The sequence below is a fragment of the Trachurus trachurus genome (genome assembly GCF_905171665.1).
Source record: "Trachurus trachurus genome assembly, chromosome: 19".
NCBI lineage: Eukaryota > Metazoa > Chordata > Actinopteri > Carangiformes > Carangidae > Trachurus > Trachurus trachurus.
This window is the reverse complement of record NC_139913.1, coordinates 18,322,794-18,348,421: the sequence shown is the minus strand read 5'-3', so window position 1 is coordinate 18,348,421 and position 25,628 is coordinate 18,322,794. Positions and strand designations below refer to the sequence as shown.

The 25,628-nt window shown below is 40.7% G+C and overlaps 2 protein-coding genes across 2 annotated transcripts in view; both read right to left on the bottom strand.

Annotated features, from left to right (window-relative positions):
* The window catches only part of antxr1c (ANTXR cell adhesion molecule 1c), a 35,204-nt gene extending 16,794 nt beyond the window's left edge, over positions 1-18,410 (bottom strand). The window contains exons 1-11 of the mRNA XM_083993750.1: positions 17,819-18,410; positions 7,178-7,249; positions 5,717-5,788; positions 4,935-5,016; positions 4,788-4,818; positions 4,627-4,700; positions 4,438-4,506; positions 3,632-3,712; positions 2,888-2,948; positions 1,009-1,107; positions 341-410 (exon numbers count right to left, since the gene is read on the bottom strand). Coding sequence (XP_083849876.1) covers positions 341-410; positions 1,009-1,107; positions 2,888-2,948; positions 3,632-3,712; positions 4,438-4,506; positions 4,627-4,700; positions 4,788-4,818; positions 4,935-5,016; positions 5,717-5,788; positions 7,178-7,249; positions 17,819-17,976 — 869 coding nt within the window. The 5' untranslated portion in view covers positions 17,977-18,410. The remainder of the gene's footprint in view (positions 1-340; positions 411-1,008; positions 1,108-2,887; positions 2,949-3,631; positions 3,713-4,437; positions 4,507-4,626; positions 4,701-4,787; positions 4,819-4,934; positions 5,017-5,716; positions 5,789-7,177; positions 7,250-17,818) is intronic.
* A 3,167-nt stretch (positions 18,411-21,577) lies between these two features.
* On the bottom strand, positions 21,578-24,255 carry rbp3 (retinol binding protein 3; the record flags this gene model as incomplete). Its single annotated transcript, XM_083994900.1, has 4 exons — positions 21,578-21,903; positions 22,106-22,248; positions 22,587-22,777; positions 23,062-24,255. 4 exons carry the CDS (start codon positions 24,253-24,255, stop codon positions 21,578-21,580), a joined length of 1,854 nt encoding a protein of 617 aa, XP_083851026.1.
* Between the last annotated feature and the right edge of the window lie 1,373 nt (positions 24,256-25,628).

Here is a 25,628-nt window from a genome sequence, read left to right as displayed (position 1 = left end):
TGCATGGAGGGTTTGCCACTACATGTGCTGGCGTGGCTACAGAGCTGCTTATATTTTGCTAAGCTGTACTGGGATCTAGAAAAGAGGAATGCGGCTATGGATAGGGATCGTAAAAAAAAAAAAAAAAAAAAAGCTAATGTATGGCAGGCTTCTTATGGTCTGTGCACATAGACACGTGTGTGCATACATGTGGTTTGCTGTATTTCAGGCAAAGAACGTGATCTAAGATGCACGTGGATGTCACTGAGAGGGAAGTATGAGTGCTTTCCACTGAGATGGAGTTGAAAGACCTCTGAGAGCAAATGGAATCGTAAAGAAGTCTTCAAAAAGAGGCACTTACTTCCCAATCTCATCGATGACAGGAGCTGGACACAGTAAAAACGTGTCTTCCACCCCAGCCGGCTTTTCATCTAGGAGGCAAAGACGATGTTTTATGCTTTGAATGTAACGTTTTTTTCTGATATACAGTAAGCTATAGACAAAGACACATATTTGAAATCTTGATTTTTCAACAAACAATAGGTCATAAAGAAACTCTGACCCTCTGAGGCTGTATAATAATCCTCCACCTGACTGATTCCAACATCTAAGTGCATTTCAGCTCAAATCTGCTTATGTGTAACAGGCTACGTGTGTGTGCTGTGTGCGCCTGTGTTGACAATGCACTTTAAAATAATAATGAAACACTGAGCCACTGAGCAGAAGAGCTGTTTTTGCTGGTCATTTGTGCAACTGTGTCAGGATAGGACTGCAACAAAAAGAACAATTACACCCATGGGTTCACAGATATACACAACCTTAAACAACATGGGCACCGTGTTAGATAGGACCCATTGTGTTTTCAGAAGTCTGTCGTATCTCCAGGGGTTATTTTGTACTTACACACATTTTCCTGAGAGGAATACACAAGTTCACACCAAGAAAAGACAGGACTACAGTGAACTCTGCTACGGAGGAACTGTGTTTATATTAAAAGGAAGCGACAGGTAGAAGTGTGGCTCTACTCACTGATTGTCATGGTGTCGTTGATTTTGAAGCTGCAGAGCACCTGGTTGATGTTTCTGGCATGGAGGAACCCATTTCCTCTCACCACCACTTGGAAAGACTCTGGTTACACAAAATTATTTGACATTCAGGTTAGTACATTTCGAACACTTTGCAGACATTTAATACTGTATGTACTGTATTATACATTAAGTTCATTTTTATGTTCAAGACCACACAGTTATACTTCACAACCAGCATGGAAAGAAGAGCTGCATTTGAACCCAAAATGCTTTTTTTTATGTTATTTCAATGAGGAGTGTGATTAATGGTTCATTAGGAGGTAGAATAGAAAGCATTGGAAATTACACTAAAATGCAACCCTGCAGGTGAAGAAGAAAACTAATCTAATAAAACAAATAATACAAGCTATGGACCCACAGCTCTTTCATGACTACAATTTTGTATGTTTATTTTATATAATGGGGACATATTACGGAAATATCACATTTTGAAGGCTCTTTAACATATTTGGGTTTTTGTTTTGCCTTCCGGCCCCCAAAATGTGAGAATTTACAAAAAAAACTGTAATGTGCAGGCTCCCTAGGTTGAAATCCATGTGGGTTTTACGAGCTGTTCCCTCAGTTGTCTTCCAGTGATGTAACTAGGTTTCGAATTTGCATAAACCCACCCCTACCTGGGACCGGTAGATGCACGTGGATGTCACTGAGGGCAAGCAGTGGTTCATTTGCATTTAAAGGGACAGGCACTGAAACCAGCTGTTCTGAACAGGGCTGTTTAGAGCGGAAGAAAAGAGCTGTGATGTTTGATCCTTGGGGTATTTTGACCAAAGCATATCACAGACATGTCTTTAAGACACCTGGGAACTATTTTAATTTGTGGAAAGGGGACATAATATGTCTCCTTTAATACCAGTATGCAGAAATGTACCTATATATATGTAGCTGTATGCTATGTTTTTTAAATTTCTTTCCACTTCTAACAGATGTTTTTGTTGTCAAAGTATTTGTCACTGTTCAGAATGGGAACAAAGGAAGGAAACTAATTTGGCAACTTGTCCACTGAACAAACTAGTTAGTCATGTGACTTTAATTTATGAGGTCTAATTTGCTCGTAACTGTGTGGAGAGAATCTGAATAGAAAAAAAACACAACAAAGTCAGCTTTCCCACACCACAACTGAGCCACTTGTAACTACTACTGGACATTCACTTAAAATAGCTGCAATGTTGTCTGTAGCGCAGGGAAAGTAGTCCGATGTCAGCTATAAATGTATAAAGATGGGACTGAACCTGCAGAGTTCAGTGCTCACTGTCACAGCAGGCCAGTGAACGCCACTCACTGTGTCAAGTGACTTGCTTTCTCCTTTAAAAGTAATTCACTGCTTATTATTAGAGGGTAAAAGCAGATGTGAAAAACAATAAAAGTCTTTTTGCTTTTGCCAGAAATGTTTAATCAACCCCTGCTTTTATCTTAATTTGTGCTCTTTAATGTCCATTTAATGTTGCTTTAGCTGTCATAATCTTTTTCTTGGCAGGACACTAAAGGTTGTTGTCTACTTTATATTTCAGCTGCAGCCAATCTCGTCACTGCTACCCTCTTGCAGTTAATCCCTTTAATGAGACCCTGTGATATTATTCCCACTGTGGTACCGTGTCCCAATAGATTTCCTGTAAATGACCTGGATGCCTATATGTGATCATTTTTCAGTCTGGGATTGTCATTACTCAGAGAGGGAGAAATGAGGAACCCAGTAATGAAATTAACACACATACTTTGAGGAATGATGGCAGGCTGGTAATGGTGTCAATGACTCAGGCAGGACCTAGCTCCGTTTGTGTATGAGTGTGAGTGTGTGTGTGTGTGTGTTTCTAGTTTCTCACCTCCTGCACACACACTGGAGGGCTCAGCTGCCAAAATTTCAATGCAGGATTTCTTGATGATCTTAAGGGGAAACAGAGAAAATACAGTGATTATTTTTCTACACTTAAAGTCTCATTGATAACAATCTGCTCTTCTGGGCAGCTTTTTCAAACGTTACTGGAATAAAGACAGGGTGAGAAGAATTAGGATCATATTGAAAATACCCTGGGGCAAACTTAAAATTAAATTATTTCCCTAGAAAAAAAAAACCAGTGTGTTTCTCTGCTCTAAGATCCTGTCAGTCTGACTAACTGACTAACCAGAGTGAGAATTTAGGTAGCTCCATTAGCCTGAAGGGTCAAAGGTTAAAAAGCATGTGCAGCGTTTATTCCAATATGTGGAGGCTGGTCTTGGTTGATTTGGAGAAGTTTACACTCCAGCAGATGTTCACCAAACACGCTGGTTAGTCCCAGACTTCCCTTCTTGCAGTGTTACTATTTAAAGCGCATTGCTGTAAAAACGTAAAGCATCAGCACTTTAGGAGCCAGTGCAGTGACTGGACTGACCGGCTGATGACTAGCTATGACATTTTGTATATTTCTGTCACAGTGATTGGGTGACTCAACAGTGTGTCTTCATTCTTCTTAAATACCCAAATAGGAAGTAAGACGTAGAGCGCATGAATGTGGACGTCTGCATGGCTGCACTTGTTTGTCAACTTTAGCTACAGGGCCACTTCCCTGCACAGAGAACTGTTTATTTACCGAATCAATGACTCCCCGGAGGGCGTGGAAGCCGCCCAGGACGGGAAACACGTGCTCGATGGTGTCTGCAATGGTGGCCAGCTACAGGAAGAGAGGAGAGACAAAAGGTGTAGACGGAGGAAAGGAAAAGAGAATTATTAAGTAATCAATTCATAGAAACCCTAACAAGAAAATGATTAAAATTGTTCAGCATTGTTAGAACTGCTGTAATTAAATAACCTCCCCAACATCCTGCAATTTGATATTATCACAACAAGCCTAAATTGGCCTTAAATGTCATTATAATACAATTTCAGGCACTGTGAAGAGAAAGAACTGCAGTTAAATGGGACTTGAACTGCACACAGACAGTGGGTTGAAGCCCACTGTGGCTGGTTTATGCTCCCTCAGCTCTCAAATATCCATCAGGTTAAATACCGGACCCTGAATCATCCTCCTCATCATGTTGAAGCTAATTGTTCAGGATTATTCAGGTTACACACAAATCTCCAGTCCGGCCTGGCGTGTTGGAATCTGCAGCAGCGCTAGGATTGGTTTTCAGGAAATTTTAAATTATGGGTTAGACAAATTGCACTGGGGGCCACTCAATACACACTGGAGCATGCAACATGGAGGTTACAGTATTTTGGATGTTTCCACTGCTCCTGCGGTACAGTGCATGTATGGTAAACTGTAACTGGCTTGTAGATTTTGAAGATAATTACAGCAGAGTTTGTGAAATGATGTCTATTTCATACCAGATCTATAACATGCATTGATAACTGGCCAAATAAAGCATAGATATATTACATTGGAATGTGTATTACCTGTGTCTCATTGAAGTCTTTGACACCAACACAGTACACAATGGCGCCCAGAGACCTGGCTCTCTCTGCCTGTTGGAAAGAGGGAATAAATGTATCGTTTTCAGAGATCTCTGCTCCCACAGCCGTCCTGTCACTTGAGCTTCAACTGCAGTGGTTTGGGGATTCGGCCTCAGTATTAAGTTATCATACCTCTTGCTGTGCAGTGATGAGCTGATGCTCCTGCAGCTCTCCATCTGTCAGTGCAATAATCACGCTGGCTGTGCCTGGAAAAAACATAAGGTAATGTTATAGCTTCGACATTATGCCATTTAGTCTCAAGTGTTCACAAGGATGAGACATTTGTTGCTTACCAAAGTTTTCTTGGTGTATCTGCTCATTTGCCTTCAAATGAGAAAACATTTTCAAGGTCACATGAAAAGCCAGTGAACACTGGAACAAGTCACTCTGTTAACTCTGATTTAGCTTATTTAGTTTTAGCTAGCTGACACGAGGCTTACCCTCTGCAGGCCAAGGTGCATGAACGTGTCTCCACCTGGAATCTCCCTTTTCAGAGCGTTGAGCCCCTTTCTGATGTCCACTCTGCAGAGAGGAAACACAGCACATGGGTTTCTGACTGAAGATACATTTAATCTGCAGTTTAGTCAAATCTGTCACCTGTTTGTCAGATTAAAAAGTCAAGTACTGTGCTTAAATACAGGACCGAGGTGAGTGTTGCCATTTAATGTTGAAATCACTACGAAGAGGCAAATACTTTTCAAAGCAAAACATTTATCTGACAGATAAACTGATTAAGATTTTATTTTAAAAACATGTTACTGGTTGGGGCCTCCTGGTTTAATTTCAGAGGTATAAAAGTATCTAATATTTCACAAAAAGCAGAGATTAAAGAAAAGCTGAGAAATGATTTTAAAACAGCATGATTGTTGCTAATAGTGTGTTTTCCTCTCATACAAAGCTAAAAATACAACTTTTTGTATTAACAGTTACATAATTATGTAGACCCACATGGAAACTACATCTCAGGACGTCGAGGGAGTTGTCTGTTGTTCTTGGGAAAAGTTAACGCCAAATTTCCCCTTATGTATAATCAATGTGTGTGTTGTATGGTAGGAAAAAAGAGCTGTATAACTGGATGAATGTGGCCTCAAATGTAAATCCCTTTGAGTTTACCTTAGGCTTTAGGACACAGCTGCCATTGATTATTGACTTTACAGGAAATGGCTGTGTGAATTTATTACATTAATTAACAATAATCCATAACAACCATAACTTTATTCACCTGTTTTCCGTCAGTTTCATGATGGTGGATGCTCTGGAGGAGAATGTAATGAAGGACATCCTCAGCATCGGGCTGGAACAGAAGAAAGGGGGAAAAAGAAAATGTTATCACATTCAGTGTTGAGCAGTCATGGATGATTTTTAGTTTCTCTTTGAGAGCAGATGTTGGAATAAACTCCCACTGATTAAGTAGTTCCTCTTCATATGTGCCAGTGACTTATGGTAACTATAAAAGACACATTTCCACAGCATTTGGCTGCTGGTCTGGTGTTTTCCCACCTTGCACAACATGTAGGTTAATCATTTTGATTCCGTCAATTCTTCGTCTCAGCATTACTTTGAAACCAATGTGTTGTTTTCCTGAGAATCATACAATTCCCCGAAAACGTGCGTCACTTGCAAGAACTTAAATCCACAAATAATGTATCCTCATATTTACACATTGAGGACAAATTACCTAATTTCCTTTGTCTGTGCATGAAATATTTTTTGTTGTTCTGAACGCAGCTCAACACTAAGACACAAAGTGACACCACGCATGGCTTTGTGCCAGCGTCAGGCTTTGGCCCCTTGTGCGTGACGGCAACGTAGCTGTGGACATTCAGCTGCCAAAATGTTTATTATTGTTGTTTATCCGCATTACCAGAAAAGAATTGCATGCATGTAAACACACACACACACACAAATGCCTGAAAAGTGTGCTGGTTGTTAAAGGAGATAAGTTCATGCAGATTTGTGCTGTTTATAACTTTCTCATGTTTGTTTCAGACTGAATCTTTGAGGAGGCATTTTTTTGTTTGCTTTGGTTAAACCGCGGAGCTCCGGGTGTTGCTGTGGCAATATGGATGCAAAACAAAGCCACACATGAGCTGAAGTACAGATGCGGCCATTTGTCGAATTAATGCATTTTATTCCACACTTCTGGGGCTGCATTGCATTACAGTGTAGATTTCATTTTAAGGGCTATTAATTGCTCAAATTTGTTACAACAGTAAGATTTAACTATCACTTGACAGAATAAATTGACTGGGTCATGTTTAGCTACAGTGTTGTGTGTAGTTTTTTGTTTGTCCATTTAAAGCATCCACCACACCACCACTGAGATGTAAAGCCATGACTGGTCATATATAAAAACCTTCCAGCCTGTAGTCGCTGCTGGTAACCCCACAGAGAGAAACATCAGCCTGGATACTGAGTGACTTAGCAGTTGTTGCTGCAGGGACAGATTTTATTTTACTTTACCGGGGTGACTTGTGTAAAGTGTGGGTTTCTCTTCAGTAATCCACATCAGTTGGGATTCAGGAAGTCAGGCACAGAGGCCATAAGACTTTGGGGGTCTAGAGACTCACATCCATTTGTGAAACTTTTCACGGCCTGTGTAGTTCCACTTTTTCCCTGCATATTTGAGAGGGTAATTATATTACCATCTACAGCGTGTTTACATACATGTTTATGCTCTTACCTTTTGAATTTCTCAGCTAGGTTCTCCACAAAGTAGTAGATTTCATCCCAGTGATTTTTCACGCTGCCAGACCTACGACAAGGAAAAATGGGAAACCGTTAAAACAGTACAAGTTGTTCTCAAGAAATTAATCTTAATTTAACATCTCAATGTCCCAGAAGCAAATCAAATCATGAGTTGTGCAGCAATGATGAATGTGCACATCATAAGCTAATCTCACCGCTGAACAATAGCGAAGTTGGAAGATAATAGATGATTGTGAATATATTTTCTTTGTGTTTCAAATGATTTGTTCAGTGAGAACTCAAACAGAAAAACAGGGCTTAAGCTATTTTTCAGACACACACAAACCTCCATATGGCCGAGCAGTCAAACAAGAAAAATACAGCTTTGTTTGCCAAAGACAACAGGGGGTAAAACCATTAGCTCCATAACATGAAGCACAAGCTTAACATGTACTGAGAGGAACACCACTGTTTAACTTGTTACTCCATCTTTACTATCTCACAAGTATCTGTAACAAAAAGAATATAAGAATAGAAAAAATAGGAATATTACTTTTATTCTACAGTTAGGCCTACTATCAAGAGTGGGAATGCTATGGTGGCTTTCCAACTAGCAACAGATAGCTAGCTAGTACATCCTTTATCTGAACATGAACCTTCCTGTTTATGCATCTCAAACACCACTGGAGGCAAACTCTTAAAACATTTAGCCTGTGCTGTACATTTGGGGCCAGTAAAGCGCTGGTTGAGATAAAAGACCCTGGTGGTGGCGTGGTCTGGTGTGTAATTTAGCACCCCTCTGGTTCCTGAACAGGCCCCTGAAGGCTGAGGAAACAAGCCCTGGTCTCCCTAGGGGGCCCTCCATAAAACTGGACTATTATTAAAAAAACTCCCCTTGGAGCTACCTTAATTTCCTCTGGGTAGATAGTGTGTGTGTATTCATGTTTGTGTGTATTTCCAGCACTTTCATTAAGCGTGTGCGTTAAGGGAGACGGCTTCCGACGCGATGTGACGAGTCAGCAGGTCATCCGTTAGCTAACGAATGAGCCTGAGAGATGACACATGGGAAATGAGCTAATTGACTGTGGTTAAACTAGAGGCCTGTTTAGAGGATGAAGCTTACTTAGAATAAAGAGTACGGCTGACTGAATGTTATTCTAGGTGCCGGGTGCCTGATGTAACGGCATTAGACTCAGTGGAACTGGCCGGCTATGATGTGTTGTTGTTTCTCTGTAAGGGACAGAAGGTCAACACCAATTTTTATCCACAGAGATTAGCTGGATTTATCGAAGACCTTCCATTTCGTAGAATACACTCCACCAAGAAGTCTTGTCTCAAAAACCCAAACTTAAGACTACTTTAATTTTAACTCATTGGAAATGTGTGATGACTTTACTGAAAATAACTTTAAAAACTTACATTTTGCACTCTGAAATGACTTTTTCTCAAGACATAGGATGTGAATACTTATGTTAAATGACTGCCTAATTCCGTTGTGACTTTATTATTATATTTCAGGGGGGAAAAGATCAGAGAACCAGACTAAACAGTGACTGTGTTATCCTAGTTTACCTTTTAGTAGCACCAGTTCCCAGCAAACTAAAGGCCCAAAAATCTGTTTGAGAGTCACATCTAGACACAATAAACAGAGTGAACCATCTCTCATTTCTCTTCTTGGAGCTTTTAGCATGCTTTGATGGCTTACAAGAAAACATTTGTTCAGCTAATGAGGTTAACCCCAATTTTCTGTAAAATATATTTTGATTATCTGGGTATATACAGATACAGGAACTAATCAAGACTTATTCTCCAAAGTTGTTTTAGAAAACATAATCGGCTACATGGGACAGAACTTGAAATGGAAATGATTTGTGACTGATGTTATTTGTTTGCAATTGAGTGTCACAGAGGTTATATCCTGTGGTGTTTTTGTGTTATTCTTCAGCCTGTAGAGGTGTAATTATTTGGCTACACTCTAGGGTGGGAAAATGTGGGACTTTCCCATCATGCCTCCATCTTTCAAGGCTTTTTATCTACAGTAACCAAACCAGACTCTGGATCAGTTTTGGGAAGCTGAATGTTTTGTATTGTTGTAGATACTGACCTGTTTTTTCTGTTTTAAATGAGGCAGATCTTCACTGCCCCATCCAAGAGTTTTTAGTTGGTTATCTACTCAGATAAGCTTTTACTTTTGCAGATGCCGAAATATCTAACACTCAAAACTCATAACAAACAAAACCTCTGCGGCTCCAACAATTTCAGGGAAAACCAGTATGAGCAACTGCGGCTGTCAAGAGTTGAAAAGAAGGCCAGTTTATACTCAAACATCAGTAACAGAGAATCCAAAGAAAACAAACAGACAGACTGCTCATGAGAAGATGAGCTGGTCCAAAGGCAGTCAGATTTTTGCAGGGATTAGTCGACCATTGCGCGAACACAGTTGATGCATCAGGACCAGATTTGGGTTCCCGTGGGCCACCCATGCTGGGGATATCGACTTTAAAAACACACACACCTTATGTAAGAATCCTTGTTTATCCTAAATCTCGCCTGCGCGGATACAAATGCCGGTCAGCTAAACATCCTACGCAAGCGTTTTCTCAGTTGTTGCTCTGATGGCATGACTTGTTCCCTCCACATCAAGGCTTTACATTCCCCCGAGGCTGACGGAGCAGAGAAAGAGGACAAGACCTTACAAGCTAAACAAAAAAATCCTCCCAAAATAAAAATAAAAAAAATACTTGAGGTAGCAGGGGAGGGAGGTGTTTAACTTGGATGTCCAACAAAATGTGCAGCGTAAACAGAAATAGTCACACAAGAATTGCACAGGCGCGCACACGCACAGAGAGAGAGAGAGAGAGAGAGAGACGGCCTCTAACCTGAAGGAACGGCAGGAGCCAGTTTCCTGTGCAGATTGTTCCATTACAGCAACAGTGGAGTGGAAAAAAAAGGAATATAAAGTCTGGTAAAAACTTTCCTGCAGCTAATAGTCATGCAGAGGTGTGGGGATCATTTTTGAGTATTTATTTAACATCAGGGTGAATCTGAGGACTCCCACCTTTTGGTTTTCAGCTGCTTATCTTTATTCCTCAACCACAATGTGTCTTGTTTGCCTTGGACTGGTTCAATTGTCTGAGGTGGCTGCAGTCGTGGGACCGAGGCCTAGCTTGCAGTTTCACTCACCTGTTCAAACACCGCTGGGAAAGGAAGTGGGCCATTTCATTCTATGATTCTTGATGAAACCATTTTATGCAGTGCCCTATTTCCCCCCTCAATCCTTTGATCTAATTTTAATGGTCTGAGCTGAGCCCTGAAGTTTGGCGGTTAGGGGTTTGGACATGGAAAATAAAGGTTTTGAGGGGTGAGGGTGGTTACAATTTGCCGACAAAGTGATTGTGCTCGACAGCAGTTTGAAGTTATGTCATAGGCAGCGAATCGGCAAAAGCTGGGTGACAGTGTTTTCTCCATCGGATAGATTATCCGAAAAAGATAAAAAAAAAAAAAAAAGCATGTGTCTGGCTCTGTGCCATTTGAAAGGAGGGGGGGGGAGGAAAAGAAACAAAAAGAAAAGGAGGAAGGAGCAAAGACAAAGACAAAGAGGCTAATTGTTGAGATTACAGAGATTACAGTAAATTTAGCTGAGTAGGAGTGAGATAATGCGAAAAATCTGTTGGCTCCATCGCCGACTTGTCTGCCAGAGGAAACATGGCGATGATTCGATGAAAGCTTCGACTTAAAGGCCAAGTTTCTCTCTGACCTGCTGCAGCCAACGCATCTGGCAAACATGTCAAAACAGTCTCACGAAGCAACACCAGCGGACAACCAAAACAAGGAGCAAACTACTGATTAAATGGCTCTGTGGTTACATAGATTTGTTTGGATTAAAACCTATTTTACTGGGTTAACAGCACTGATCAGCATTTCTGTTAATGTGTCAGCGGTGCCAAATGTGTCGCTAGTTCCCAGCTGTTTGCCAGATTTGGAGCGAGCCATTTAAAACACCATTAGAAACCATTTGGAATCAAAGCAACGAATCAGGCAGACAAAACATGAACCCGATCAAACAAAGGACCGAAAAGAAATTCTGACGAAGGCTAGCATAGAGGGTAAAATAGTGCAGAGCAGGCCGTGAGAATAATGGTGCTAATAAAAGAAAGGTAATTGATACACAACAGAGTATAATGTGACGTTAAAAAGGACGAGGGTAGTGCAACAACCTGACAAACGTAGAAAAATCAAAATGACAAATAAAGCGTGCATTTCTACAATAACAATATCCTTCCTCGGGAGGTTATCTGGTAAACATATCCATTTATTTTTCTGCGTTATGACATTTGGAGTGGGGGGAGATCGTATCATGATGACAGAATCATTTTTCCTCTCCATGTGTCAGGATTGTGTTGCAATAATGCCTCTAGATTTGTTGTCTGTGATCATGAGAGCTTGTTTATAGCTGGTAAAATAAAACAAAGGATTAATACACAAGAAATAAACAGTTGTTGAAATCACTATGGCAACTGCACAGTGTCCTCTGTAACCTGCACTCGGAGCTGAGGCTTCGGTCCAGGAAAATTCTGCAAAACTAAACGCCGTCGTCACCAACACCTCTAATTTAGCTGAGCGTTACCTTGTCTCGGATTATACATAGTTGTGATCTGCAGTCATTTCCTCTGCTGCTGTATCTGTACATCATTGGCTGGCTGCAGTGATCTAATGTTTCCAAATAGCTGTGGGCATCAAGGGAAGTATTTCCCATCATCATTACTGTTCAGCGACGCTACACAGACCGTGTAAAGAGGAGAGAGGAGAATTTTCTCCATTTCCCCCGTGAGTCTGAGAGCACGTAAAGAGTAAAAACATCTTCAATCATTTGTAGTGATGCGTTTTTCTGCTGACTCGGTGAGATTGCAGAAACTGAGTCACCCCGTGAATGTGTTCTCAAGTGAAAGACTGTGTGTTTACAGTATGTGTGTGTGTTGAGGGCAGCCCAACTTTCAGCTGAAGGAGGGGGAAGAGTTAGACAGGCAGAAACCCAGTGAGCCAGAACGGGAAAAATAAAAGTAACAATGTGAAGAAGAAGAGGAAAAGAAGCAGAAACAATACACAGACATGCTGCTGTGGATCATACCAATGTGCTTCCATGTTCTAGGTCACACACAATGACTGTGAAGTTTTGCAGCTGTGTGATGTTTATCTGTCTTTATCTTGTCTAGCTCTCTAGTTGTTCACAAAGTGTGAATGAATGTTTGCCAGCATTACAAAACTGCTGGATAAAGGCAGATTGACTTAAAAAGAGTCATTGCATAACTTCATTTAGGATGTGCGTCTTTATAATTCATCATGCCTCACAACAGAAATGATGCAATTCATGCAGAACAAGACTAAGAGTTTGTGGTTCTGTCAGGCTGTACTTGAGTGTTTTGAACAACAATGCCAGGATGTACAGTACATGACAATGACAATGATGAGATTCTGAAATCTAGCAAAAGTTGGCAAAGTTGCCTTGATCACATGTTTTGCCAAATGTTGCCAATGAGTAAGATTAGTCAATCCGCTGTGAGCGATTTTGGGCATGTATTGCAGATGACACGGCCAACAACTTATCGATTTGTTTCAGTGTCCTGTCTTGTGTCGGTGTGAGAGTTGGGACAAAGCTATGCAGAACCCAGTGCTTCTCTCAGCTGCAGACATCAAGGGGATAGTTCAACATTTTGGCAAATTGGCCCATTGCCATAATAGTGTTAGGAGTAGGTTCGTTACCTTTAATTGTCGGTGCAAGCTATTTTTAGAACGGCGGAGCAGAGCCACAAGCTGCTCAGAGCTACGCTACAGAGGCTAATGAGATTTCCTGGTTTCCCTCATCAAACTCATCAAATACACAATACAACAACTCCAAAACGCTCTGGTGGACAAGTTGTGACCTGCACATTCACCACGCTATGAGATAATAACAGAACGTTACGAGATGGAGTTTTAAGTTTTAAGGTGATCTGTAAGTGGAAGCATTCATTCAAACCTCCCAATCCCGCATTTCTGATCAAAATCAGCCGATAATGATTGGTTGGCAATCAATTGGGGATGATCTCCAATTAATTATACAGACATTTTATAATGCCTCTTCTCGGCATCTTTTATACACAGTGGATGAAATCACTATGTGAAATGAGAAAAGAAAATTACATCAGTTCCCCTGAGCTCTACAAAGTGTGGCAGCATTTTCCAGCCCAGAGTCTTGGTTCAGTCCCACTGTTTACATCAGTCTCGACTGCAGCTGTAAGGTCATAATATTCCAGTGTTGTGTTTGCAGCTTGTTAGCTGTATTGCTTTAAGGTTCTTTTATTTACCCTAAAATATGTCAAGGACTTGTTGAGTATGGCTGCAATTCTGTAACTCTAGAAAAGGACATTACAGCTGAAGCAAGTTTGTAGCCCTTTCAAGGAGTATCTGTTTTTCATCTTTAATTTCTTAACCAAGTCCACTCTCAACTACCCAACAGCCACTTCTGTCCCAGAGGGCAATGGGATGACGGCATGTGGGAAAAAGCTCCATGGGTCTCAAGGCTTAGCAGCTCTTAGCTTCGTTCTCACGGTTCAAAGTGTTGAAGAAGGAAAAAAAAAAAAAAAATCCCAACTCCGCTAAGGAGGCTGTCTGCCATCCCAGCTGGTCCTACCCACACCACCCCAGCCTGTATCCAATGATGGTCCTCCAATTTAACTGACTGGGCACAAGGATTTGTTTGTTTAAAACCACTAACCTACTTTTACAGCCATTGCAGAAGTCAAAGTCTTTACTGCGTGATTTCTGAGCTAATGCTTCGCGTCTATTCCAAAACCGAGAGGAATTGTTTGGAAAAAACGACTGGATAACTCCTCGGTGGAGAGGCATTTGATATGTGTGTCAAAAGATACTGATTTTTTTCTTTTTCACTCGTTATCTGACCATCTAAAAATGTACTTCGTAATGCACTTTTTCTGTTAACCGAGGCAGAGTCATGTATAAAATATTACCAGGAGGTTTGGATTAGACTTTGACTGGCATTCATCCAATTTAAAACCTCTCGGCTTCTTCTTTGTCCCTCAGCGCCTGGAGGACTGATACCATTTAACAAAACATTTCTTCCTGCTGAAAACAGCAACGCAACATGATGTGAGAGGCCGAATGACACAGAGCGGGTGTCATTCCACAGCTCCGACGTATTCCCACCGCCAGACATATTGCAAGTATTTATGGACTACAGCTGCAGTTTGGGTTTTCCGCTGACCTGCCTGGATTCAGGCAGCGCGGCCCAGTGCCCAACTGCTGCACCAACTCGTGACTGCATCAACAACAATAAAAAACACTTTGAAACCATGATAAGTGTTGTTGATAATGACAGCAGGACAGAAGTGGCTGTGATGTGACTGTGGTTTATCAGAGAAAGATTAAAGACAGCTGAAAGAGTAGTTTATCTCCACATCGAAAAAACGATGACAGTGCTTTGGATATGAGTAGGAGCTATGAAGTGTGCATTGTGAAGAGGTAATAGGAGTATACTGGAATTCCAATGAATGGAAAGAGTCTGTGTAAGAAAATGACAGGAAATATGAGCGACATTGGCAAAAAGGAATGAATGCTACATGGCTGTGATCATTCAGTCATGTCAGTGGGGGATTACTGTATTAATCCCCCACTGACATGACTGAATGAAACACTACTACATCTTCGCTTTCGTAGCAATTTCATAATCTTCTCATTGGTATTGGTAAAAAAAAGAGGGGAAAAAAGCATGGTTTAATTCAGACTTTCTAAGGAGTTAAACATTAGCATATGATCTGTAGGTGGATTCTTCTTTTATCTGCCATATGACCACACTCAAAATTCCTCTGGCACTGAGTTTTACATAAAACAGCAAGCTGCAGCAGGTTCGCTCTGAATCAGCATATGTACATCCTACAGTAATATGCACACATGCAGCAATGTAGGCCTTACAGCAGTATACACCTATTTCCTTAAAGATCTCGTTTTCATCATTTGATAGCTAAATGAGCCAACAACAAACTATCATCATCCACCATGACCTCCATCATATCTAGACCACTGGTTGGTATAGATTTTGGTTTTACAGTCCATCAGTTGTACTTTATGTTTAGCGCTAGTTAACAAAGATTAGCAAGCTAACACACTAAAATGAAGACTATGTCCTGAAGTTCATATGCTACCAGACAAACATCAACATCTCAGCCACCTCACAGAGGCACTAGCATGCCTGTTGACTCTTCTGTGTATCTCCAGGCCATGCACCACATCGACAGGAGGTCACATTGTTAACTGCAGGGCAGTATGTGCCCATATGTTCCCATATTTTATTTAACACGTAGCATGCATGAGTATTGTGTCCCGGTCTATTCGTTATTAAATTACATTTTGAATGAGAACAGAAAGTATCAAAGTTTGAAACCTGCTGGAAATCGAAGGGCTATCTACATTTATGTTTATGTGGCGACATCTTACAGTAATAGAGATGTTTCTGCCATATCATTTCCAAAGTGACGACAACACTTAATACGTATAATGTGTCTTAAAGCCAAGGTTTTACAAAATTAGTATAATGTGTCTCATTAAAGCCGAAGTTTTCCAAACACAGTCCATCGAGATCTCCCAGATCCAAACTGGCAACCTTGCGGTCATTACCCACTGACTGCAGCCGCCTATATGTCTCAGGGAGCACTGTCCAACATGTTAAAACCGTGACATGACATCATCTGTAATAAATGTCTTTGGAGTCGACTTTATGAGCCAGCGCAGCAGTTATCGTTCCTCATTACTGTAAAACTCATGATCCTCTCCTCTCGCTTCAAACACAGCGCCCATGGTATGTTACTCATTCAAAATCAAATGGACCCATGTATGACGACATGATGTTGATACTAAACAATTCTGCAAAGCCCCAAATTATTATCCATTATGAGGTTTTTTTAATGTGCAGATTTTAGTATTGCACAGCAGCATGGCTGTAGTTATGGCAGTGACGGTCCTGCTTTACGCCTTCCATATGGATCAACCAGGGCACGGAGTTCAGACGGTGTCTCATAAAAACAGCTCCGGCCTGAGGGTTGTGGGGTTGAGGGACAGTTGTTCGAGGGCTGAGAATGGTCTCTAATGAGCTTCCTCCTGTTTGAAGTCCATAACTGATATCTAAACCAAGTTAGTGACCCCAAAGCCCATGGGAGAGCTAACAATAGCATCTGACACTAGAAAAAAAGAGAAGCAGTTTCCTTATTTGTCGCATGTGTCAGTGTTTACCACACAGCACAAGCCAATAGCAGCCCCTCACATCTGGGATGCAGTCCCACTCTGTTTATGTTCTTGTCTACTTGGGACCCTACTTGAGGGGAGGAAAAAGGATCTGTGAGGTTCAGGGGGCAGAGCAAACTACTTACACGGTCACTATACAGAGAGAGCAGTTAAAAATCTGTGTAAAAAAGAAAAGATGAGTCCTTAGAATGAAGCCATCCAAACCAGTGACATGAATCATCACATAGTCATTGATGATGCTAATCTGTATGAGACTTCTCATCGAACCCCCAAAATAGAGCTTTCAAGGTGTTGCATGCAACATTTTTTTCTCAAAATTAAAACCACATTCTCTATAAATGTTGATGCTTCCTGTCCTTTCCTGTTTCTCCTCCCCATTCCTGGCATTGCTCCATCAGCACAGGGGGAAGGAGAAGAGCTGATACAACAACATGCTTAAAGGAGACCATCTCAACATGTTTGTGCAGTGGCTATCTTTGGTTAGACTTCAACAATATTCCTAAGTTTTTAATGGAAACTGAGCCTCAGAATAGCACAAAGGATGATTCCTGAGTTGAATCATGCCAGAAAACATAGATGATTGCATTTCAGCATTTATAAACCGAAAAAGTGAATAGACAGAGAAAATATCAGGCGGTCCAGAAGTTTCCCTGACATTTTATTTTCTCTCTGGCAGTCTGAGTCCAGCTGCTGAAGTCCAGTGCTAAGATGTCACATAACCACAACATTTTTCCTATGTGGGCGTACAGAGTGGAAATGAAAGAGTGAATGGTGAGCGGTCACTGACTAAAAGAGAAGAAAAAGTCCCTGAGTATTTCCCTCCAGAATAAAAGTCCCATTCCTTTGTACTCTCTTTTTTTAATAACTTCAAACGGGGCCGTGGGTTTAAACCTGGGAAGAGTGAGAGATTATTATTTTTTCAGCAACCATCAAGACCGTCATCGGCCTTTTTGCTTATTCAGCAAACTGCAGCCTACTCTCTGCAAGTCAGCCTCCTTTCCAGCGTCATCGCGAGCGCGCGCGCACGCACACGCTCTCGCACAGCTGCTAAGCGGTGCTAATCAGCCCAAACTCAACAAGACAGCACGACTGCTTTTTTCCAAACATTCACCTAAAAAGCTGAAACTTTTGCAGACCATCATTTAACTACTTTGTCCCAAGTCACACCATAAGCCAACTACGAAGATGCAATAAAAGTTTGTAAATGTTAACTTGCTTTTTTGTGTGTTTTGCTAACTTCTTCCTCCGCTACCATACAGGCTACCTGCACGCATTAGCCTGTCTTTATGAAAAAGCAAACAAATGGTGCCAAAAAAACAAAACAAAAACTTATTGCACTTACTTATCAAGCACAAAATAGAGGTCAAAAGCGCCCTGACAGGAGCTCTCCTCCTCCTCCTCTTCCTGCAGCTCCGGCTCGGCTCTTGCGGATGGAGAACAGAGCAAAAATAATCCCAACAAAACCAGAACAAAACGCATGGTCAACAAAAATGTCGCCATAATTTCTCCTCGTGAACAAAAAAGGTTAATTCCTTTGAAGATATCACGAGCGGGAGAAAAAACAACCCAGAATACTTGAGTGACTTCTTACATCCCAGAGACAATAGGATGCAGGCGATGCTCCCACGTCTCTTTTGCTGTGTGCTCAGTTTACAATCACGACCACCCGCATCCCGGCGCGACTGTCTGTCAGTGGAGAGATGCTGTCTCTCAGTGGGGCTGATTTCAAAGTAAAAGTTTAGGATAGTTCACAATCCGCGTGCAGTTCACAGGGGAAAAAAAGTTTCAAAAACTTTGCAAAAACAAATCCAAAATGAGAAAAGGGATAAAATGATGGCGTGGGTGGTGCGTAAAAAAAGATTAAAAGTGTCCTGTCAAAATGTCAAAACTTGTTTAAGGCTGAAAAAGCCAAAAGAAACTGGGTAATGCAGAGCAGTGTTGGCGCTGGAGGAACTGGGAGCCCAGGGGACAGACTTGGCTGAAATGGGCCAGGTTTCATATTTCATCCTGAGGAGGAGAGAGAAAGAGGAAAAATGGGTCAAGATCCCATTTTGCGCCTCCCTCACGTGGCACACTGGCGCATTTTGCGGGGAATCTGCGCAGGGAAGGAGGGGATGATGTTATTGTCACCGTATGGTCTTCTCAATTCAGCTTTAACAAATATGTTTACAGTGTTTTAGCTCTTTGTGTGCTCTCTCTGTGTTTGTGTGTGGCCACCAGTAGCTACAGCCTCAGCTGTACACTTTAATGAAGTGGAACTTTTAGGCTACTCCACAGAAACAAGTTTTTCTTTATTTGTCTGATTCGTCTTCTTTGTTTCCAGAAACCCCATAGGCACTGCTGATTGCTGAGACTCCGAATGTAAAAGTCCCACTTAAGTATGGAAGACCAGGGATGTCACAGGAAAAGTAGCATTTCCTTAATCTTTTAATAGTATAAAAACAGGAATTATTTAAAAAAAAAAATAATTTTCAACTATTTATTAGTACTACTATTTTATTACTTATAATTATACTCTACTTAAATGGATTTACAAGACAGAAAACTCTCATTGATTAAAGATTAATTCACAAATGAATAACATCATTTAAAAAACTATTTGAAAAATAGGAATAAATTGATTATTTTCTCTTCAAGTTCCCTTTTCCAGCTGGATTTCCTTTTCACCTTTTAGCCTCTCCATTCAGCCTTTCCAAAACAATCTGAACCTTCCTTCAGCACTGGTAAAAACCGACTGGTAAGCTTTCCAACCAGTCAGAGAGCTTGTTTCATGCCATGGCTAATTGGGATTGTTTATCCTGGTTTTACCAGCACTGACAGCACAGGGTGCCAGGAAAAGGCTTAATGGAGAGGTATGCCCCATGAAATCAAACTTCACTTTCGATCATTCTTATGGAATTTTCTACATTGTAGCTATTTAAGGAACTTACATTCTGTACCTTTCTTTATAGTGTCCTCAAATTCTCTCATAAAAATTATGCTTGACCTTTTCTAGGATTATTTAAATGCAAATTCAGACCTTTCCAACCAACTGCAATGGCTTTAAAATGTGTTGTTTTCAGTGAGACAGAGTGGCTTTAATTGTAAACCAGTCAAAGTAAATACTGATTTGAAACTGAGGTTAGCGCTGACAGCAATCACTGAACACATCTCAGATGTGGTGATTTTCAGTATTTTTGACTGAGAATCGTAACAGGACATGCCTCATTTGAACTTAAAATGTGGTTAATGCTACATTTCAGAGCACAAGTTGTTTGTAGTAGGCTATTTATTTTCTACTTTTTCAGTAATGATAGCCAGAAGAGCTCTTGGTCCAAGACATATTTGTCCAATTGAACTTATCTGACTCCTACTCAAAAACCAGGGAGACAAAAAGATTCCTAAATTGAGAAACAGACTTTTGCAGACAATCAGACTTGTTGTGGAGTTTTAAGCCCAAGCCCCCCCCCCCCCACACACACACACCCTTACAATACCCCTTAACCCTCTGGCCCCTGTTCAAGGTCTCAACACTTGTTGATGTGTGCTGACTTATCCCCCACTGAACTGATCCCTTCTAAGCCTCACTGTTTACAAATGAAAGTCCAGTGCTTCCCAGAGATCCACTCCTTTGCCTCACATCCACTCATCCATTTTACACCCACATACTCACATACAACACACCCAGTAACACTCAAACCAGTGTTGCCTATATGATTATATTATATTATACTATACATAATGATAAATGAAAACAGCCCAAGCCTGTATTTATCATTCCACAAGTGTATCCTTAAATAGATTCCCACAGACAGTTTCTGTTGATTGTTCTGGTCTTTGGTTTGTAAGATTCAGCTGATTATATATAACTTTTTTATTGTGTTAAAAATCTTGAATTATTTATTGGTAACTTTGAATTGTTTAACAGAAAACACACAAATATAAATTAAATATATAATATAAATTACAGATAAATGGAGGTAGAAGGGTATGTTCTTCTTCCTTTTTAAAATCTTTAATAATTTCTATAAAACACTCCCTATGGAGTCACAGAATTTCATAAACTCTTTGGCAGACTATTCAATATGCATAACAATAAAATGGGTTTTGTATGTGTTATTTATTTTATCCTACAACCACATGACAAGTCCTTGATATATGTGAATAAAATTACATGGTGCCATAATTCAGAGAAGCTGTCCCTAACCAAAGACTTGCCTGGTCTTGCTCTACTTCAGATAATTGTCTTAAAACACAGTGTAATCTCTAACTTGCACTGTCACTGGCAAAAAAGCAAAGTTTAAAAAGCTGCGTGACACCACCAAAAGGAGACTGTGATTGTGGTACAGTACTTTACTTTCAATCTTGATTACATTTTCTGTGGCTTTTCAATTGGATGATTCTCTTAATACCACAACTTTGTCTATTTGGAGTTGCTGTGTCCTCTCTTTGTGTTGGTTAATGATGTTGAAACTGACAGTGCTCTATTTGATGGTAATTTGTAAAGGAAAAAATGTCTGATGCATCCTTCTGTGAAACATGACCCCCACACACTTTATTTTGGATCAGTTCTCTTTTTTATTGTGTCTCACCACTGGAATTGATACAACCCAAGTAGGTCCACATGGCATGACGTTCACTGCATAATGGACATACAGTATATTTCATATACGCAATGAGGACATCACATGATTGTCTGACCAGAGCAACGAGAGGACTACTTTACAGAGGTCCAAATTACTGTAACAGCCAACATACTGTAACAAACGTGTTTATGTATCTTTTGTACATGACTTCTCAAAAATGTAACTTTTGAAAATGACCTTACTGTTGCAACTCATCTTTGACACAAATTTAAACATACCCACCTCACAAAAGAATAGCGTCAGCTTTTCAACATTCATTCATTCTGATAACCTTCAACAGCAGAGTAACATTTGGCAGAAATAAAAACTCTAAGTAATGTAAATGTAAATTGTTCTACATAACAAACAAGCTAAAAAGGCTCATGTATTGAGAAATAACAGATTACACTTTGTACTTTACCTACATTTGTTACTTCTCAAACATGTCTAGACTCTAAATCTCAAAACAACTGTTTAACTTCAATTCAGGCTATGGTTTACTTCTGGCCTGCAAAGTGCTTGTTGAAGATGGCCTTTGCAGTCCCGAGGGCAGCATCACCTGAGACAGGTATATGAGGTGCGATGCCAGCTCCCTCCCATGCTGGACCGGCGGCAGTGTCAGAGTGGACAGTGGGGATGCTGAGGAAGATGTCAGTCTCACCAACACGGAAGGTCTTGGGTGGATGGGAGGTCCCGGCGGTTGTCTCTCCAACAATCATAGCGCGACCAAGCTTCTTCATGATGTAAACAAACTCCTCAGCAGCACCAGCAGTTGCTCCACTGGTCAGGATGATCAGGCTCTTCTTGGAGCCATATCTTGTGCCTAAGGAAGAATATAAGATAAAGGGAGAAGGTTAAAAATACAAGGAAGAGGCAACAAACTGACTTTAGAAAAGGGTTGAGCTTCAATAGGAGGAAGAAAGAAAGTGGCAAGACTCTTTGGTTGCTACTTCCTTCACTTTGTTGGGGGCAGAAATCTCAATTAGTATCATACAATGATGAGATTTTTTTCCCTCAAATATTACCAGTGAGGTCAGGTATGGTTTTGAGCTCTGTGGTGGCACCGGATGTTCTGTCATATAGCTTGTCCAGCACAATCTGCTTATCAGCATCAAAGAAGTAAGAGCAGAAGCCTGCGATGGCTGTTGTTGGTCCACCAAGGTTGTTCCTGCAAATACAACAATCAAGATAAAATTCAATGATCCTTTGTGAACTCTTTTTATGCAGTCAATTATAGAACGAATCTTTGCTAGTATGCTGGTTGCTTTAAAATAAGGAGTCACATTGAAATTAGCTTAGTTAAGCAACTGTCTTCCATCTTCTAGATCTACTGGTGGTTCATGTTTGGAATGATGCCAAGAATATTAATAGAAAAAATACCTTTAAATTTAGTCTCGGACTGATGACATTTATTACTGTAGCTTTAGCGGATTATTTGTATTCCAAAATGGACACACAAAGTTTTTAATAGAAGCTTGCACTTGCTACGTGGGCAGGATTACAAACCTGAGGTCAATGATCATGGCGTCAGTGTTGACAACTTTGCTCCAGACATGCTCAACAATAATCTGGGCGATGGCCTTGACCTCCTCAAAGTCTCCGAACATGTCAAAACGTAGGTAGCCGATGTTGTTCTCGAATATGTCGGTGTGGAATGAGACTTTGATTAGCTCAATGTACATCTCTGGAGAGTAATCCTGGTTGAAAAAAACAAAACAAGCAGAAACCAGGGTTAAGATTTCCTTTTCTTTGACCTAGAGTAAATACTAAAACCACATAATAATACAACGCAAATCTGCTAAAACTACATTTTCTTCAAACACTTTCAACCACTGATCTGCAAAATAATTTGTGTTTGTTACAAATAATACGGTATTATACGTCACTAGAAAACTGACACTAAGATTTTGTAACATTGACAAACTGAAAAGTTTGCAACTAATTTTCCAAACAAAGACCAAGAATCTAACAGAGGTCTCACCATGGGTGGAAGGGCTGGGGTATTGCTGGTGGTTTTTAGACTCTTGTCCCCAGAAAGGGTCTTCAGGTCTGCAGACATCTTCACCTCCAGATTGTCCTTGGAGACAACCATGCTGTACTCGCCACTTGCCAGGCGCCCTCTCAACTTCTCGGCAACATCAGCACCGATATTCTCAAAGGCATAGTTGTCAGCAATCAGGGCCGCTGATCCCTCAATGATGGCTGGAACTTGAGCACGGAGGTTGACAATCTTGATGGCAGTGGCAAGGGCATCTTCAGCATTAACCTCCACATCAGGTGTCACCCCAACAATCTCCCAGGTGGAGGCAGTATTGGGATTGATTGACTTTGCAGTTGGTACAGTAACATAGAAGTCTGTGTCGCCGACTTTGAGTTTGTCAAGCTTCACCGAGCCGCCGGCAGTCTTCTCGCCCACAATGGTGGCCCTCTTCAGTTTCTGAAGGCAGAAAGCAACATCCTCGGCAATGCCCTTGGTATTTTTGCTGGTGAGGATAATGAGGGGGTTGTTAATGCCGTATCTGCCTCCCAGCAGTGTGGACATAGAAAACAGCTTAGTGGTGGTGTTTGAGGGACGATCATATACAGTGTCAATGTGGATTTGAGGCTCAGCTTCGGTGAAGTAAGAAACGATATAGGGGATTCCCGAGATGTCTCCGCTGCTGGTGTAGCGCAGATCAAAGATCAGAGCTGAAGTTGGCAGGATTTTATTCCACACCAGCTCAAGGAGCAAATTACCAACCTTCTCAGCAACCTCTTCCCCAAGAATGTGGTCGATCCTCAGGTAGCCAATGTTGCCTTCCAAGATGTCGAGCTTGATGGAGGTCTGCAAGACTGCGACCAGCTGCTCAGGGGGCAAGGGAGGCATCTGTGGGGCAACCACAGGCACGTAGTCTGGCTCATAGGAGACAGTCAGTCGTGGGTCACTGACAGTGGTCTGGACTCCGGAGCTGAGAATATTAGCCAAGGATTCAGCGTCTGGGATGTTGAGAACCTCTGTGTTGCTGCTGGCTGCTTCAATTGCCTCCTGCATCCCTATCAGCTTCTCTGGTGAGCAGTAATTGTCCATGACGATTTTTGCAATATCGACAATGAGGCTAGGGGAAAAAGTGGCTTGGATAAACAATACATTTCCCAATACTAGCAGAGATGCCACCAGAATGGTAGCCTTAGCCATTTTCGTTAGTGTAGTCTGGTAAAGTTTGATTGAAGAAATGGCAAGTAGCTGCCGAAGAGCTGAACCTCCTTCTCCCAAGAGGCTCTTTGTCAAATGGCACTGTTTTGGCTGCACGGCTTCTGTTAACACACACGTTAAGAGGATTTACCCCACATTAAACCTCTAATCGTATTATCGCGAGTGCTTCTGTAATACACAAACAACTTAGCCAAGTAGGTGTAGTAACAAGAAAGTGTTGCCAAAGATATGGGTCTTAAATTTACACAAGGTATTTTGAAAGTTATTTAAAGCCACATATGTCAAACAAGGTAAGCTCAGTAGATGAAAAAAATCTAGAAAAGGATTATGTGTGGTGAAAATATTCACCCTGCTATGCTAAGTCTATTCATTTACTAAGCCTCTTGGTAGAAGACAAGCAGTCACAAATATGGGGACTTTTTTTTCACCATTTTGCAAGAAATCACAAGCCTGATCATAATTTTTTTTTCAATATCTGGAAAGCAAATCAAACATAACTCAGCATCATATAGTTATTTATTTTTGTCATAAACTCTATACATTTGCTTATCAAAACGCATACAGCAGTAATCAGAAGTTAAGCAGTTTTAATGGTGGTGATTATATTTTCCTAGGTGGTTTGGAAGCTAACAGCTGCTACAGTTTATTTGGTGCTTGCTCCCTCTGCTGGTTAAATTTTGTAGTTAGGGAACAGGAAAGCTGAAATAAACTGAAGACCAGCACAAATCAAAGAACAGTGACCCAAAGATGGATTTCACATTACAATCATAAAGAATGAAGAAATTATCCACATCAACATACAATTACATAATGATCAAAATCATTCTTCATGCGTAACAAACAGAAGATTTACCAATACAAGGCATTTGAATGTAATGAAAGGGAATCACTTCGAAAATGTTAAAACAACAGAGAAAGAGGCAACTTTACCTAACATTAATAAAATACACAGGTGCAGTTCAAGAGGTTGTCATATTGTAAATACAAAGTGAACTGCAGTTCACTTAAAGAAACATCAATATTTTGTGATTTGTTATTAAATTGGAAATTACAACACTCACATTTTCAGACTATTATGATTTCAGCAGTTATCCTCTTTACTGTTTTTAATGCCATAGAACATAAGTAGATTTACTGTAAGGACTGATCCTGATACCCACAGTTCCACCAGTAATGAGATGTACACCAAGTCCATTCTCATTCACTGCAAGTCTTAATGAGGGCATCAGCTAAACACTTTGAATATGAAATTTTATATTAAAGCAATCAATGGTTGTACAAACCATGCAATTATTATTTTCTCCCTTTATATCTTGTTAAAAGCCATCTGAAATGGTGCATGTGAAACTGATTAT